The sequence below is a fragment of the Amblyomma americanum genome, chromosome 4 (genome assembly GCF_052857255.1).
Source record: "Amblyomma americanum isolate KBUSLIRL-KWMA chromosome 4, ASM5285725v1, whole genome shotgun sequence".
Classification (NCBI taxonomy): domain Eukaryota; kingdom Metazoa; phylum Arthropoda; class Arachnida; order Ixodida; family Ixodidae; genus Amblyomma; species Amblyomma americanum.
Genome location: NC_135500.1, coordinates 196,616,756 through 196,634,391, shown reverse-complemented (window position 1 = coordinate 196,634,391; position 17,636 = coordinate 196,616,756). Strand labels below are relative to the sequence as shown.

The window sequence follows — 17,636 nt, the reverse complement described above, 5'->3', positions numbered from 1 at the left end:
TATTTTATAACCCTTACATGGCAGTCGGTGAGATTCTAGCAGGAAATTTAGAACAGCGGTACAAACAGATCTGTGGCTGAACCCGAATGTGGTGGCACCAAATGATAGCAAGAGCGGGCTGCTTAAATTAAGGCCAAGGGGCCCCAAGGGCTCCTCCAGCAACCTTCTTCTCAAAGAGGTATATCGGCGACAATAGAGCAAAAAACGCTCAATAAATTCAGGCTCACGGCAAAATGCACAAAGGGGAGAGAGCGCCAAACCCGATCTATGTAAATAGAAATTTAGAGCAGGTATACGACACCGCAGCCTCGTCAGAGATACTTCAAGCTGCCGAGATCGACAAACTTGCCTAGCTGTTCCAAGAATATCTGAGGTGCTGATAATCCGCCGATGTTACAAGTGCTGTGTCTTGCGTGCTTAAAAGCGCATGTCGCCGAAACCTAGATGCTGTAATATAGGCTGTAGCCGGGATGATAGGCAACACGGGGCCACTTAGGGAAGCCTTTGCGAGCGTATCAGAAATCTCATTAACTGTCACACTGATGTTACCGGGAACCCATACTAAATGAACAAGACTCAAATGCGGAGGAAGCAAGGGCAAGAATGTATTGAAAATGGGACCGCCAACATGCGCGGCGAGGGACGAAACCAGAGATAAAGAATCAGTAATTACTGCCACTCTGGTAATAGAGGGGTGTAGCTTGCGCAGGGCAAGTACTACTGCCAGAAACTCTGCTTGAAAAATAGGGGTGAAATCTGGAAGCCGCAGTGAAAAGGACCAGTCTAAATGTGAACAGAATATTCCCACACCTGCCTTTTCATTGCACTGCGATGCATCGGTTGCTATTACAATATTTGTAGGTAAGGCTCTTAGATGATCGTCTAATAGACCATTTAGAATACAGGGTGGCAAAAGTTTTGCATTTCGGGGGTAAATATCGTCGAAAACAATGCAGACAGCGGGTTCTCTGCATAGCGCAGGAAGGCTGTCATAAATTTTCACATCTAAAGGCTCAAGTAATCTTTGCATAAACACTACCTGTGGGGTATGAAAACGAAACCAGAGGGCACTAAAAAAGGAGGTCGGCTGGCAATAGAAAATGCTTTGCGAACGGTGGAAATGAGATTCGTAGATTCTTAGGTAAGTCTGAACAGTTAAAAATTGAAGTCGAGATAAGAGAGGGGGAATGCGGGCTTCAAGGTACAGCACATTGGTAGCCACAAATTTTGGGAGGCCGAGGCACATCCGAAGTGCTTCTCTCTCCAAAAGAACGAGAGGATGAAGTTTGTATGTAGCCGAGCCTGAAAACAACACAGATCCAAATTCCAAAATTGGCCTGACATACATTTTGTGAATCATTAATAGTCTATCTCTTCGCATGCCGTACCGGTGACTGCGCAGTCTACGCAACATGCCCACGGCACGAGCCCCCTTCACCGCTACATGGTCAATGTGGGGTCACCAGGTGAGTTTCTCGTCATAAATGATGCCTAGGCATTTTAGGGATTGAACCTGCGATATTGATTGTAAGTGGCAAGTGCGAGATACCACTACAGGATTCTGTAGAGGGAAAACAAGGATGGCGCACTTGCTAACATTTAACTTCAGCTGCAAGCTGCTCAGCCAGTGCTCAAGTGTACTCAGATATGACTGCAAAAGACCATGCAGGGATGTATATCCGGCGCAGCCGCAAAAAACGCAATGTCGTCCGCATAGAGTTAAGTGCGTACATGTTGATGGGCAGGGATTGAGCTCAACAGAATATTAAAGAGCACAGGAGAAAGAACAGCTCCTTTCGGCACACCTTTCGTTTGTTTGTACCTCTCAGAATGAACACCATTATTAACGCAGAAGAATTCCCTATTATAAAGAAATGCAGATATCCAAGCAACTATATAATCTGGAAACTGAAGAGGCTGTAGCCTATGTATTAGGATAGAGTGTTCTACACTGTCGTAAGCTTTGGCGACGTCTAACGTAACCAAAGCCGCGACCTGGCGTTGACAACGAGCAAGGAGAATTCTGCTCTCAAGATCAGCATGTGCATTCCATATCGAACACCGTGGCCGGAATCCGAGTTGACACGGGCTGAGTATATTTTTGCTGTCCACGAAGGCTGAAACCCGAATTAGTAACATCCGCTATATTAATTTTGCCACGTTTGATGTTAATGAAATTGGCCTAATATTATCCAATTCATAGCCTCCACTCTGATTTTTCAGTAAAGGAATCACCTTGGCCAGCTTCCACTCAGGAGGTATCCAAGCGTGTTTGATGGAGTATGAGGTGCAATAAGGGGCCGGGAGACTCCTCATAGAGAATCTTCAGCATCTTTGTAGTGACACCATCAGGACCTGGAGCAGCCGCTGGTAATCTCTGCACAACTTGGGAAAGCTGCGATAGATTAACTTCCGGGGCATTATTATTTGGCACCACTGACGCAAACAGCATTGGTCGCAAAGGCAGTAGAGACGGAAACCGCTTTTGCATGCCCGTGGCAATTAATTCAACCGCCTGGATAGCTTCTTTAGGTGGCATAACTAACGACTGTAAATTACTAGAGGACGTGAGCAGTTTTCTAGACCGTAGAAAGCCGAATAGTGCACGTCGGTTGCCCGACTTCGAAAGATAATCGAAGTGTTCTGAGTCATATTTTTCCTTCGCACGAGAAATTGTGCGTTTAAAGGTGGCTGCAATAAATTTATAATCATTCCAGTTATTTGGGAATTGGTTATGAAGAAGCTTTTTCCATGCTGCCTTCCTCCGCCTCTAATCTCTTGTACAGTCCGGATTTCACCAGGTAGAAGAATTCCCTTTTGTTGGCCGCACCAGAAACTCCGACTTTTTACGGCATTCTTCTATAGCCAGATATATGCTTCTTGACTGGTGGGTCTCGGCAATGTTAGACACTGACGCAAGGGCAGAGCGCAACGCCGTCTGAAATCTGTCATAATTTATATGTGGCTGCAACTGAGAAGACGCAGGAGTTGTACGACGTACGATATCAAAATGAATAGGTATATGGTCACTTGTGGTGCCGCAATCAACAGTCGACCAATCCGTTACGCCAATGCCAGGACTAGTGAACGTGAGATCTAAAACAGGTTGAGTCTTTGCGCGAAGATAAGTGGCCGATCCTGTATTTAAGCACATAAGGTTGTGATCAGAAACCCAGTCCCAAAGGCGTTTGCCGCATAGATTAGTCCTGAAACCCCACGACACATGGTGGGTTGCATCTTTAATGCTATCGCTTCTCACTGTTATGGTTTGGTTAAGCGTCGTCCAAGTTTCTTTTTACTCCATGTGAGCATGGATCTTGTGGCGAAGTTACGCGCACTCCGTCGCCTCTGAGTCATCTTTTCCACTTCTTTCTGGAAAGTTCGGCGGCCAGTCTGGCCTACTTTTTCCGTCGAGCGGGTGCGCGGGTGCGCAGCCACTAGGCAGGAATGGGCTCTGGAGACAGGCCTTTGTGTCCAGCTCTCCAACTTCCCCCTTCACTCTTCCACAACCCCAGCCCGAACAGTGAACATTCCATGCCCCACGGCACGCGGACAAAAGCACGTGTGACGTCTTCTTTCCTCTCCTACCTAGACTCTGCCATCAGACTCATCATCATCTGCTATCGAAGTCATCCTCCCCCGGCCAAATTACCATCACGGTAAAGAAAAGTCGGATGGAAGGCACTGTTGGGTACTGCAGCACATCCTTTCTATGAGAAGGACAGCGCCGGAACTATTTGAGAGGCGGAGGGTGGCGTGGTGGTGACGAGGGGCAAGGGAGATTTAGGTCATCATCCCACATTACATGCTTTAGGCGTTTCCCCCTTGCCCCTCCTCTCCAGACAGCACTGGACAGACGGACTGACAGGAACCCACGAAAACTCTTCCAAGCAAACGGACCTCGCTTCGCAAGAAAGAGGGCCCCGCCGGGGTGGCGCGGGATTCCTGTTTTTGCAGCTCGACAAGCTCTCCCCAAATGATCAGGCTAAACGCGTGCTGTTACATTGGGCAGGGGGGGGGGGGGGGGGGTCGTCTGCTCTTTCTGGTTTTCTCGCTTCATACATGTCGCTCGAAGTTCCGTTGCCCATGGTTCCAGGTTAGAATATATGGGGGCCCACTTCTCCTACTGTCCGAGTTGAAGCCCTGGGCTGCAGCCCCCTTATCCCCTTATCCCCCCCCCCCCCCCCCTCCTTAATCCAGCGCTGTCGCCACCTGCCCACCGTGGCACTGCGCTCATTGGTAGAGAGAGAGAGAGAGACAGCCTCCCTTAAATGAATCTTAGGGCAGCTTGGGACGAGCAACTTGGGTTCCACAAGACCCACCGATGGCTGCGTCGTAGTGGTATGAGGACTCCCGGCGATCTATGAAGTACATGCGCGGGTGGTGTCTTTAATGCTAAGCGTCGTCCAAGTTTCATTTCAATCCATGTGAGCATGAGCATGGATCTTGTGTACCCATTGTTCGCGAACCATGCAGTGCGGATGCAAAAGTGATGTCGCGAAAAATCTGGCATGCATGCCTTGGAATCTCTCTCCGAAAAGTAAAAAAAAATCTAGCGGACATTTCGGCTTTTCTTATGGGGCCAGGGGGTGAAACTCAGGGGCGAATAAGTGGCAACGTCAGCTGTATTTTAAGCGCTGTGTCTACGAAAATAATTAGTGTTCGCACTGTAATTATGTTCAACTTGCAAAACTCTGCAGTTAAATATATATTCTGTCAGTATACACTGCATTCATACAGCGTGGTGGTTTATTTAGAAAACTTTATATGTGCACAGTTCACCGCTAACACTTGGCCTGAGTGCGCCCGCCTTTCACGGCAGGGCACGTGTAGCCTCGCGCTGGCTGGATTTTTCCTACCATGACTACCACCTCACAATAGTGACGTAGGCGGCTGGGACAGAAAGTCGTGCTCGAGCCTTCTTCGTGTATTATAGGCAATGTTGAGCAAGCGCGGTGTGTGGAGAAGAGGGACACGCCACGTTTGGAAGCTTAAACTGGACCCGAAAGGAATTTCATACAGAGGGTGGGGGGAGGGAAATGCGGAAAACCAGCTGCGGTTGTAGCATACGATGCGAAGGGGTGGAACCTGAGGTAAAGTTTACCGTGTCGATCGCAGCTCCGTAACACAGCCTGGTGAGAAGTACAAGCATTTCATGGGCGCTCCCGTTGTGCTTTTTCGCGCCATCTGCGTGGGGAGCACCCAGGCAAAGAATTTTATTAGTCAAACGCGCACCTCTAAACCCTAAATCCTTGAGAATGTGATCACGTGTTTATCGGCACCCAAGCCACTGGCGGCAGAAAGCAGCACCGCCCAGCTGAATTCCGCGTTACACAGCCGCAGCCGTGGGGTGTGTGTGCGTGTGTTTATGGCGTGAGCCCATCTCGAACCGTCGCGTAGACGAAGTCCGTCCAATGTCATAGAGCCAAGCGGCCAGGAAAGAAATACGATATAACAAATGAAGGAGTGGGGATGAGAGAAAGAATAGGGAAGAATTAAGGGGAGAAAATCGAGGGACGCTGTTTCGGACAGAGAGATTCAGAACAACGCAGTGATGTTTCCCGCCGCTGGCTATCGGAGCCAACTTCGGGTTATAAACGACGTACGTGCAATTTTACTGGAAAACTACAGCGTGTCTGCATTAATTCAGCATATATACATCGAGTTTTACGCCGCACGCATCGTCGCCACCACTACTCATCGCGTATTTGCGTGTACATATAGTCGAAACTCGTGGAAAAGAAAAAAAATGTCAAGTAACAATAGAAACCAATGGCCACGTTCTTCCGTTCCAGCTTCGAAACAATGTTCTTTGAAGGCCTGCCAATAACTTTGCCTCAGTTCAGAATGATTGCATGGCACAAAATTTGTTTCAGTTTCGTTTCTGATGCCCTGCTAGATCGCTCACTGATCTCCACTAGGGGACTGGATGCCGCATCGGGCGCCCGAAAGTGAAGCCACCAGAAGTTGAGCAGCATGTCCCGGAAGTCAGCCTTTGGCAGTGCATGAAATCGGACCTCAGCACTGTTTTTCTGTTTTCGTTTTCGTTTTCCACCTAGCACCTTGTCTTCTCGACGTTCTCATCTTTTTTCGTGACAATGCCTACCTGTTGCGCCGTCAACTGCCTGAGGAGAGCAGCAAAGTCCTCGGGAAAGACGTTTCAAAAATAAGGGTCCATTGCATCGCTATGGGACGACACTAGCAGACGACAGAACGTCGCTACACACAGTACGTACGGAGCCTCGTCTGCTCAGCTCTGTGTCATCCCGTTGCGCTAGCGTCGTCAACTCTGCTCTGCTTTGTGATGAGCGTCGTCACGCTCTAAGCCCAAGTTATACCATCAATGAGGGATAAATTTAAGAAGGAATAGATGGAAGCCTTCATTAGGCAGCCGACTTTGCAGTGACCATTTTACCGAATTATGTTTAGACCGAACCGGAGCGAAGGCGAGGACACAATCTGGTGAGGTGCCGTCTGTGTTGTGGTGGTTCACATTAGCGCTTCCAAAAGGTATATCGGTACTGCGTTTTCGACGGAGTGTATCAAGTACTGTTTCGTACTGTAGCAAATTATGCCTGAATGGGATTTTATTCGGGATGTTTGGTGCAGTTGACTCCTAACAGCGCTTGTCACATGCGCTTTCTCGTCAGTCGTTTCTCTCGTGCTGTGCAGATGAAACGTGTCTGTGCTATAAAGTTAGATTAAAAGCCCGTCTGGAAGGTAAATGACACACTAAAGCGATAAGCATCACCTGCCATTGATGAGAAGCGACATCGTCCGCCAGAAAACCGAAACTGAAACTGTGGTAGCTGTATAACGAGTCGAGTGTCAGGATTTCCGCGCCATTGCCTTTTTTGAGATGACCTAGACTCATCGTCATTCCACTACTTGTCCGAATTACGCTCGGAAGAGAAGGACCAGATCAGTAAATAGTGTTCAATGCGCGTACCCCTTTGCCGCGCCATTGTGGGGCCTGCATGCCTGTTTTCTTCGGTTTCTCTGAAATTACAAGGTTTCCTAAGCAATGCACACACTTCTCTCGTTGAGCTTGCTTATTCCTTTGATACTACAGCAGACGCTACACGAAAACAACGCGAAAAGCTGAGAACGGAAGGGCGAAAGACGCGACTTTTTGCATTGAAATACACAGCAGACACCGAACTTCTGGTGGCTTCACTTGCGCCTACTTCGGAAAGCGGGAATGCGGCATCCGGCTACCTATTAGAGATCGGTGAGATCGCTTGATCACTCTCTTTTTTTACGTATATGTAACTGCACAGTCTTGCTAGCAGACAAAATGTTCTTTGTTTATAACTTTACTGTAATTTTGTGAAACGTTGTAGTGAGCGTTATGCACAACGATGACGTGATGTCAGATCAAAAACACGTGTACAGTTTGCGTGCTCCAGAGCACAGGAATGCACTCTCAACAGTCGCTGGCGGCATCTAGTGAGCAGCGGCGGCCGTTGAATCGCGGCTGCAGGACGTCTGATACCAGCCTGGGTTTTCCGGTCTGCTTAACGATGATAAGCGATTGTACCACTTAATTTCCGGCCCAAACACTCGACACAGTTATCGAAGGTAACTCGGGAAGCTCCAGACACCTCGTCCATTTCGTTAAACGCAGTTTTTTTTTGTTCTGGGTTGCTTCTTGTTTCCCCATACCCACGCCTTTCTGCTCAAACCATACGTTTGATCTTTTCATTGATAAGTCTTGGGTATTCCTGCTGTTTTTGGCCTGGATTTGGTTGTTATTAAGTTGAATATTGTAAAAGAGTGAGGGCAAGCTACGGGTCCGGGGAAACGCCTCTGAGAGTAGTGTGGGAAAGCTGCTTGCTTAGCTAACTTGTTGCTTCGGTTCCTTGGGCTAGCCGTAACATTTCCTCTCAAAATCCTCTTTGGAGTGATCACGCAACAAGTTGCTAAATGCCTGCTTTTTTCAGTTTTCCATATTGTGGTCATCTGTACTTAACAACGTCGGAGAAAACGCGATATCGATTGCATCCCTGTGCTTTCGGTTTCACGACGAATCATTGACGTTTGATCGTCTTTATGTCAATAGCAATGGCAGACCAGGATTCAACGCCGTCACCAGTATCGGAAGAGGATTTCGAAGAACTCAAGAAACGACTGAAAGTGAGTTGAATGTGATGAACGAGCTACCGTTTACGAATACCTTACAAGTGCCGGTCGGCTCAATTGTTGAGTTCCGACGCGGTAACCTTGTAAAACGTCAACGCGACGTCACTTCTACTTTTGCGATGATGGGAAGCTTTAATGTGTCTTCTTGTGTTGTTTCAGATGATATTTGACGCAGACCCAGAGCAGGTAAGCGCAATCGTAGTAGTTTTGTCATTGTAGCAGCTTCTGTGCCGTTTTAGCTTTCGTGTGGCGTGGGATCATTTAAGTGAGTGCATTGCAACTCTGAAGACCATTTCAGTGACTGCATTGTAAGTCTGAAGGCCATTTTAGTGAGTGCATTGCGAGTCTGAATCCTTTCCTTGCAAATTAAATAAAAAATTAACGATTAGATGTCTATTCTGATCCCTCCAGGTGCCACTGGTGTGGTAAACAGGAATTTTCCGACCAACTATGCTGTTGATAAAAATTAATCTGTTCGTTGTGCCATTTATAGTGGTGTTGCATTTGAAGAGTCTGTACTTAAATAACCCCCAATGTTTTTCAGTATCACAACGACTACTCCATCAGAAGGTTCCTGAGAGCCTTTCGAACCGTTGATGCAGCTTTCCAGGCGATTCTCAAGTGCAACAAGTGGCGTACAGAATACGGTGTTAAGAAAATCAGTTCCAGTGACCCAGATATCAAAAGAAACATAGAAACCAAGAAAGCCATGGTTCTTCCCAACCGGGACTTCTATGGCAGGTGCGTGATTGCGTCAGTTTCCTTTAAAGCATATCTCAGGGCTGCAAACTGCCTCTTGAAGATTTTGTTTGTGGGCTAAGGCCTGCTACGTACCAAATTTACAAATACCTCAAAGCTGTGCTTCCTTTTTGATGCAGTGCTCTGAATCAGAACTTATATTTCAGTCGCTCCAGAGTAGCTGGAAGGTGTCGGCCATTGTTACACTTGCTTCATTTCACGTGTGGACTTATTCTTGTGTTTATATTAATTCGTTGAGTTTTCTCTACTTTGGTAGTGATAAAGCTGCAACAGTATAAGTAAGCAATTTAATTGTTATTGATCAAGGCTTCATGCTGGTTAATCTGTGTGCACTGATTCTCATGTTCAGGCCTGTCATCTATATTCCTGCTTGCAAGCATAATGTCCAAGAACGGGACATAGACGAACTGACCAGGTTCATCGTCTTCATCTTGGTATGGCTGTGCTCTTTTTGTTTTACAGTTTTGCTACATAGTTGTTTCTCTTTACTGCCAGACATAAAATATGCTAACACGTCACTCACTGTAACTGAATGTCTTCGTTGTTTGTTAAGTACACTTTGTACTTGATAATTTTGTGTGTTGATTGGCGGAACTATTTGCGGGATATGAAGCTGTGAAAATATTTGTGATGTCACCGAGAAAGTTTTTGATATCTTCTAGTTATAGGCAATTCTTATTGTTAACAAGAAAGAGGTATTTGCATTTTTTGTCTACATGTTAATGTGAGGGTATCCCCTGCACTCCATCCTTGACCCACCTAAAATTGTGCAGTGGTGTTCATTTTGTACAGTAATAATGATTGATGTCTGTGTGCCAAACTACAGGCTTGTACAAATTGCTTGATTTCCGTTAAGTGTTTTTGAAGGAGTGGTGGCTGGGTAATGTGGACCATATCAAGAAGGAAACCATAAATAAGCTTTGACAAGAGAAAAAGGTGACTAACAGAAATCCACTGTAATAAGATGGTACTTTAAAGGGAATCTGCTATCATGTAATGTTGCGTAACAACATGTAGGCACCGTTTAATGACTAGGAGTGAGCCGGGCATTAATGAGGAATTACTGGGAAACATTGCTTAATCAGCCCAAAGCTTTCATAAGAAGGCAAGCCCTCATACTCCTGAAGGAGGTACTGTGTGCTAAAAGCAGAATAAGCCCCATCACATGTCACACGCAAGGTCAACTGCAATTCACTATCGCTCTTGCTGGTTTAGAAAAATGTCTGCATGTGTGGAAACAATGCTAAAGTTGTGCAGCATTAAGAATAATGCAAGTTATTCATCATTGAAGTTCGCTAAGAGCGGTCCTCATTCTGCACCAGATTTACCTGGTTGACCACGGTAATTTCTAGCCAGTGTCTCAGTGAAAATAATTTGTTGCCTTCTTAAGTTTTGAATTGCCTAAAAAATGTAACTGTGATATCAGATACCAGAGCATGCAAATGTCATAGCCTTGCAGTGCTTCTGCTATTATTACTTTGTCTTGCTGAAAAATGTTATCTTTTGTGCATACATGTGGTCATTGGTATAGAAAAACAATGTTTTTTTGTTTATTCATCAGTGGCTTCTTGGCGAGGCACCGCTGTGTTGAAATGCCCATCACCACATGCAGTCTCTCACTACAGCGTGTGCCTTTCATGTGCGCAGGAGGAGGCATGTAAGAAATGCTTCGAGGAAGTTGTAGACAACCTGTGCATCATCTTTGACCTTAAGGATTTTGGTCTTAACAGCATGGACTATCCTCTTATCAAAAACCTCATCTGGCTGCTTAGCAAACATTACCCTGAGCGGCTCGGTATCTGTCTCGTCCTAAACTCGCCCACAATTTTCTCTGGGTGCTGGGCTGTCATCCGTGGATGGTAAGTGCATGGTTGAGTGTGCTGTTTAACATCAGAAACATGCTGTAGCTGCGCATGTCTGGCACCAGACTAGTTCATATTAGCTTGAAACTGTTTAAGATGATCTAACCTATGGCCACCGACTATTCCAGAATGGCTTGAAATGATTCAAGATGGTTAAAAGTTGAGATTGTCGCCATTTAAGGGGGATGCTAGGGTAATTGAGTCATCTTGCTTTCAGCCTTATCTAAAGAAGTACTACATATTTTATAGTAAATTTTTGTGTGTTGATTAGTAGTGCTTGTTGCATTAACACCAGGTATTTTGTCTATTGCAGTATTTATGACCCTTTTCGTAGTTGAGTGTCTAAGTTTAGGCCGAATTACAGATTTAAATGTACCTTTTTTTAGTAAAAAAGAATATTGTGCCCATTAAATTTTGCATGCAAATTCTACGTGTTAGGGGCCTAGGACTAAACATAAACAAATGACGTTTCTATATGCACTGTGCAGGAAAAAAAATATTACGCTGACATGTCATGAATTGTTAGAGAGAGCTTAGAAGATAAATTGCAGTAAATTTACATTTACTGCAATGTTTCATAAGGCGCCAAGAGAATACACACACTTCATTGCTTTTTTTGGGTAACGTCCTCAAAATCTTTATGCAGTTTTGTCTTTTTTTCCGTGTCGTTTCTAACTTTCCGAGGAGCTGTGGGACTGCTTTCTCAATGTACTCCGTATCAAGCCGGTTGAATGCTATTTGGCAGAATACTCCGGATGTGATGCTATGCGTTTTCAAAAAAAACTTCATGCTTCTTTCTCATCTCTGTAGTAAGCCACAGCATCGCAAGTGGCAATATTCACGATGTCTGCTACAACAAATGTTTTGGGCCAGCGGCACTAGGTCAACTGGTTTAATGACTTATTGGTGTCCTGTATGTCCTGCCGTGGAGCCACTTGCTCAAAATCCTGGTGACAACTGTGCTTGAAACACTGGCTTAATTGCTTCTAAAACAGCTGTTGGGAGGCTGTTTTGTAGAAATATACCTCAGGATTGCCCTCATTGAGGCTACAGTTTTACCTCACCATGACGCTCCCTTAGGGCACGCCCCACAATTTATCTCTTTGCTTGTATCTTCCTTCATAAATTGGTTGCCTCAGAACTTTCTCTTCCTCGTCCATTTCGTGGCCACCTTGAAAAGCGGCGAAATGATCGGAAAAGCAAAGCAGCGACCACTAGGCTTCAATGCACTAGAAAAGTGCCCTACAGGAAAAATTTGCAGTGAGAACTAATAACACTTAGAAACTGAGTATGTTTTACACAGCACCCACAATCTTGGAAACTGAATATATTTCACAAAGCACCCACATTTCTCATGAAGAAATGCATATAGATTAGAAAAAAAAGGAAAACGTAAACAAACGCTTGTATGCGCCATTTTTAAAAACCGGGAAGTGCGGCTTTTGGCACCATGCTTAAAGAGCTTGGAGCATTCCTGTGCGCTCGCCACTGCACAGTTCTGCTCCTCACAGTGCGTATTAATTTTTGGTCGATTTAACCTACCATCCTTCCTTAAGAATGATGTTGCATTGTACGAAACTGCTTATAGTTGTGTGTTATGCCGGAAGTGGGTTAGTGTCTATTATTAGTACGTATGATAAAGTGTGATATAAAATTGCAGGTAGAGAGTAGTGTATTGTCAGATGCACTGCACCAGTGACTTACGGGGCTTCTATTGCTGCGCCTTCATGGTTATTGATGTGCTTGAGTTGCTAACAACACAGTTGATGTCAAAAATGCACTGCAACAAGAGTAGTAATTGTCGAAAACATTTGGCTTTGCTTCTGCATTAAGCGATGTGCAGGAGGACAACACAACCCTACGTGCATTCCAAAATAGCAAATCATGACGTAACTGCACCACGTGTGCAATAGTGCATGCTGTCGACTTGTGTGGGAGACAACAGACCATGGCCCAATGGCCCGAGTAATAGGTGGCGAGAGAATAATTTGTCACCCAGTAAAGAGAAGTATATGCAGTTAAAGTTGTAAAGAGAGGAAGTGTGCGACAATTGCATATTGCTTATGTACGCCTACAGTACTGAAACTTTGAAACTAATGAAAAGGCCTGAAGTTTAATGAGCGAGTCAGCAGTCCTGTTGTCTTTTGATCTGTAGGGCTCCTTTTTCCCATTGCCGCAAATGAACCAACTAGCCCAGATTGCCACCCTGAGCCAGTAAATAGAGGGCAACATAGCTAGGTATGGAAAGGAAAACCCTCGTTTTGCTTCCCACAGGAAACTACTTTTGGTAATGGACTTTGTAATTGTCTGTCGTGTGGCTTGAGGTATGTGTTCATGGAATTAAGTGCCAAGGAAACGTCAACTTTCAGGAGTGGTGCTTTGAACTTTGATAAGAAAATGAAAATTGGTTTTTAAGGAAAGGAAATGGGGCAGTAATCATCCCACCTATCTCAGTGGAAACCCGAACTTAAGGAAGGGCTAGAGGAGGGAGTGAAAGAAGAAAGGGAGAGAGAGGTGCCGTATTGGAGGGCTCTGGAATAATTTCGACCATCTGGGGATCTTTAGCCTGCACTGACATCACACAGCACAGGGGCGCCTTTTCTGTTTCGCCTCTATCGAAACATGGCCGCCGCCAATAATAATAATAATAATTTGTTTTAAGGGAAAGGAAATGGTGCAGTATCTGTCTTATATATCATTGGACACCTGAACTGTGCCAAAAGGGAAGGGATAAAGGAGGGAGTGAAAGCAGAAAGGAAGGAAGAGGTGCCATAGTGGAGGGCTCCGGAATAATTTCGACCACCTGGGGATCTTTATCGTGCACTGACATCCCACAGCACACGGGCGCCTTAGCGTTTTTCCTCCATAAAAACGCAGCCGCCGCGGTCGGGTTCGAACCCGGGAACTCCGGATCAGTAGTCGAGTGCCCTAACCACTGAGCCACCGCGGCGGGGGGCCGCCATCACCGAATTCAAATCTGGGTACTCCGGCTCAGTAGCCGACCGCCCCAACCACTGAGCCACAACTTTGATTTATTACCATTTAGTGTACTTGAGCAGCAACCAGCTGTCCTCCTAACAAAAGTGGCCACATCTTGCGATTTTGAAATCGCATGATGCACATGAAGCATTTTCTACTGCCAGGCATTGTTGACTGGTCGACTGTTTACTGGTTTGCTCTATTAGTGGCAAGCCCTGGCTTTAGTGGGATCCAGTCAGGCAGTTTGGGTGAGCAAGAAGGTTGTGGGTAGTTAATTCGGCAATATTTGGTGGCCAGATTCAATGGTTTTTGTTCTTGGCACTCTGCAGGGTAAAATGGGTTATTGCTTTCTTCCTCTGGCCCTGAAAGTGAAGGAAATGGGAGATTCTCTTTTTGTTTCCAGGCTCAATGAGGTCACAGCCAAGAAGGTGGTGTTTATCGGCAGCCAAGACGATCTGGTGAAGTACGTCCACCCAGACATACTGCCCAACCTCTAACAGAGCTGCGCTCTGTAGATAAAACCTCCTTCGGGGACACAATGCAGCAATCAGCCACATCACCACGGCCCACCGCCCCAAGTCTACTTTCACAGGCACCTGTGTCCTTGAGGCAGGCAGGAGGTTGGCAACAGCAGACAATATGCGGAACCTTGCGTGGGTTTCGGTCCTCTTTGGTCACCTGAACTTAGCGATGAGCCACATCAACAAGTTAACAATGAGACACTTCGCTGGCAGCTTCATTACGAGTCACTTACAGTGAACTGATTTTATTTGCACACTCATACTTACATGTTTGTTGGCAACTGCAGTACAATTGTTCTTGAGTTGGCAAAGTTAGGTTTTATTGTGAAACAAGCCGTTGTAAAATATGCCGAATATGGGCAATTGCACAGTGTTCAAGGGCTACATTTCCTTCGTGCAGGTTGCACATGTAACCATGAACGTGGTTGTGTAGAACATGCCCGTCAGTGTAGAAATATTGCCATTGAAGTAATCTTCCACTGTGACATTCTACTGCTCAGCTTTGGGCAAGGGATACCATGTCCCCTTTCACATGACTGTATGTACTCGGAACCTACTTGTAAAAGGCAAGTCCGAGTGTGCGACACCATATTATGGCATTCGTCTGTTAAAGGGACAAGAACCAATATTTACCAATGTTGGGAAAAGGACACAAGCACTTGGTATTTCATCTCTATTTGAAGCTAGCTTCAAATAATTCTGGAGGTAGTAATTAAAGATGGTCTTTCTCTTCTGCCCCCTTAACTCATACAAACGCCTGTGGGCCAGAAAATAATAAAACGGGTTGGTACTGTGCCTCGTCCCTACCCAGCAATGTTACTTCGGCACTCTCTTAAGAGAAGGCTGCCCAGATTCTCCACTCTTAAGTCATAGGGGCAGGTAAGAACATGTGGTGAGGTGTCACTCCAACTGATTGAGAGGGGTAATTTTTAAAAATTATTTGTCAATTATACGGTCCACTCACAAAGGCCACCTTGACAGGTTTGTTGCATTAGAATATGACCACCAAAATCATTTCACAGTTCCTTTAACTTCTACAACAGGCAGCTCTATGTGCATCCATAAATTCCAGCAGTGTTTTTGAGTGTAGCTGGACTTTAGTTAATTCATCCGGGAATATTGGCACACTTCTACTGAGAGTGTTATACCACTGCACTCAAACAAACTTGCTTATTTTTATCTAATTTAACTACACTGGAAAATGCCACTGATAGTTGACTGTGATGGTGTGTTATTGTGCTTGAAAGTGATGGCAAGTTATGTTGTAGGCGCGGACAGCCTCTTGTATCGAGGGTTAAATCAGTATGTTGTGTTGTACTTCTGTTGTGTGCCTTTGAGCATGGTGCAGATTTGTTCTGCCATGACTACACAAGTGGGAGAAGCTGGGGGAGGTAGAGAGTGCCACAATTATTGCGAGCATTGCAGTTCTCAGCACCTGTTTGCAAACATGCATACCTTTGCTTTATTGTGACAGGAATGTGTTACGTGCTGGCAGGTGTAGTTGAGTATATCATTTCAGTGTGGTAACCGACAGCAAACTCTGGCACCTGTACAAGAAGGCAAGAATGATTAATGGCCTCGCTCGTTGATTGTGGTGGTTTTCTGTTCCGTTTTGTATTATGATGAACTCATTGACCAGTTCTTACAGGATGCAAAGAATTATAGCTACACATGCAGAGGTACCTCTGAGCAACAGATTTTTATGAGACAGCAGAGTGGAAATGAAGTTAGATGCGTTTGCTACTTTAACTATGCTGCAGCTGGTACGGTACTGGGTAAATCGTTAAGCAAGACTACCCCAGAAAACTTTTCATCCTGACCTCCTGCAGCTGTCTGCCATCTGTGAAGTTTGGTGCAACAGGCTGGGATTTTGGATCTTGTGGTCCCAAGCTGGAGCCATGAAAAAGACAATGCTAATCAAGGAATGCTCATAGATATGAATTCTGCTATTGGATTTGTTTGGATAGTATTCAGTAATGATATGTAATTGACTGCTTGATAGGATGAGACATTTTGGTAGCATCTGTGTTTGTGAACTGCAATGAATGCTAAATCCAAGTGGAGCTGCATCAGTTTGTGGCTTCCGTGTCTATGTGGATCAGATAGACAATTGTTGAACGAAATTTTTTGCAGTCGCGCAAGAAACACCAAGCCCTTGTGAAGAGTTTTGTACAAATAAGCAGCTTTTTACTGCTCCTGGGGATTGTGTAAAACCTGGTGCATTCTGTGTTGTTGAACTGTACATCTACTTAGCGTACTGTCAGTGGTGCAGACCATTTTATTTTTAAATTGTGATGGAGGTGCAATCTTCACGAGTGAAACACTGGCACTAGTTTATTTACAAACACAATTAGCAGAGAGGCTGTTGTAACTGGCCTCCTTTAGTGTACATAAATGAAAAGAATGCAGAGAAATAAATCCACGAATTGGCTTCCTGAAGAGTGCTTGTTTATTATGAAACAGTTCATCTGCTTATCAGCTGTTACAAACAAATGAGGAAAGGAGAATCGATGGCAAGTGGATAATGTCTTCAATTTATCATACAAAAATTCATGTGTCAGGGCTGTCACGGTTGGTAAAATATAGCTATGAATAACCATTGAATATTTAATGCATAGCGATTGCAACAGGAGAAACAATGTGCCTGATGACAAATTACATTTCTGGCTAGTATGAGAGACGCTGCAGGATATCCTTGGCCTGTGCATGTTCTATGACCTTCGCAACCGTCAATTCAGCTGGCCGAATGGTCGTTTTCATCGTGCTGTCTATTGGACGATCCGCCCAACTTCTATGGCACCTTGGAACTTCCTTTTTGATACCAACGGTGGTTTCAGTGGCGCCAGAGTTATCCTCTTCTCCAAAGACTGCTGCGTTTTCCTCAGGTACACTGGAGGGCTGTGGACGCTGCAAGCAGCGGGAAAGCAGCGGTCCATACCGTATGTCAGCAATGTTGTGCTGGTTTCCATTCAGGACCTGGTCATGCTTTCCGTTGACTGCTTCCACAGCAACTTCAGTGCACTGCTGCACAAGAGGCTCGCTGTCACTCGGATGCTTGTGGCCGTTCAGAACTGGCTCACTCACAGGGACATCGCTTGGCTTCTTGCCCTCTTTTTTTTTCTCAGGCGAGTTCCACTGGCGTTCACTGCCATTGCAAGTGCCATCAGGACCAGGAGCTGCAAAACACAAAGCGCCACTACTCATTGCTACTTTGAAAGGGCATCGGCAAATAAGGCTCTCAAAAGAAGGCATGCACAGCACAGCTTTTTAATTGTCCACTGCTGCTGCAGCAGTTGCAATGCCAGATTATTTTTTTTTTGTTGTGGAAGTAAAAAAATGCTAGCATGCATGTATATTTACTTTTGCACTCTGT

The 17,636-nt window shown here is 45.3% G+C and overlaps 2 protein-coding genes across 3 annotated transcripts in view; one reads left to right on the top strand and one right to left on the bottom strand.

The window, feature by feature from the left end:
- Positions 1–7,428: 7,428 nt before the first annotated feature.
- On the top strand, positions 7,429–16,702 carry LOC144128976 (uncharacterized). 2 transcript variants are annotated; one of them, XM_077662825.1, is made up of 7 exons: positions 7,429–7,581; positions 8,063–8,136; positions 8,302–8,328; positions 8,687–8,883; positions 9,251–9,335; positions 10,549–10,760; positions 14,146–16,702. In XM_077662825.1, exons 2-7 carry the CDS (start codon positions 8,065–8,067, stop codon positions 14,237–14,239), a joined length of 687 nt encoding a protein of 228 aa, XP_077518951.1. In that variant the 5' UTR covers positions 7,429–7,581; positions 8,063–8,064; the 3' UTR covers positions 14,240–16,702. The 2 variants fall into 2 exon arrangements, with proteins under 2 accessions (XP_077518951.1, XP_077518952.1); XM_077662826.1 differs by having other exon boundaries at positions 7,571–7,718.
- LOC144128975 (uncharacterized) overlaps positions 16,690–17,636 on the bottom strand; it is a 24,786-nt gene continuing 23,839 nt past the window's right edge. Inside the window, exon 13 of the mRNA XM_077662824.1 lies at positions 16,690–17,439. Coding sequence (XP_077518950.1) covers positions 16,931–17,439 — 509 coding nt within the window. The 3' untranslated portion in view covers positions 16,690–16,930. The remainder of the gene's footprint in view (positions 17,440–17,636) is intronic.

Excerpts from the sequence above, each read along its gene's own strand:
- LOC144128976 (XM_077662825.1), top strand. The coding sequence starts at position 8,065 with ATGGCAGACCAGGATTCAACGCCGTCACCAGTATCGGAAGAGGATTTC. Across the intron at positions 8,884-9,250 it reads AACCGGGACTTCTATGGCAG|GCCTGTCATCTATATTCCTG; the intron begins GTGCGTGATTGC and ends TCTCATGTTCAG. Across the intron at positions 10,761-14,145 it reads TGGGCTGTCATCCGTGGATG|GCTCAATGAGGTCACAGCCA; the intron begins GTAAGTGCATGG and ends TTTTGTTTCCAG.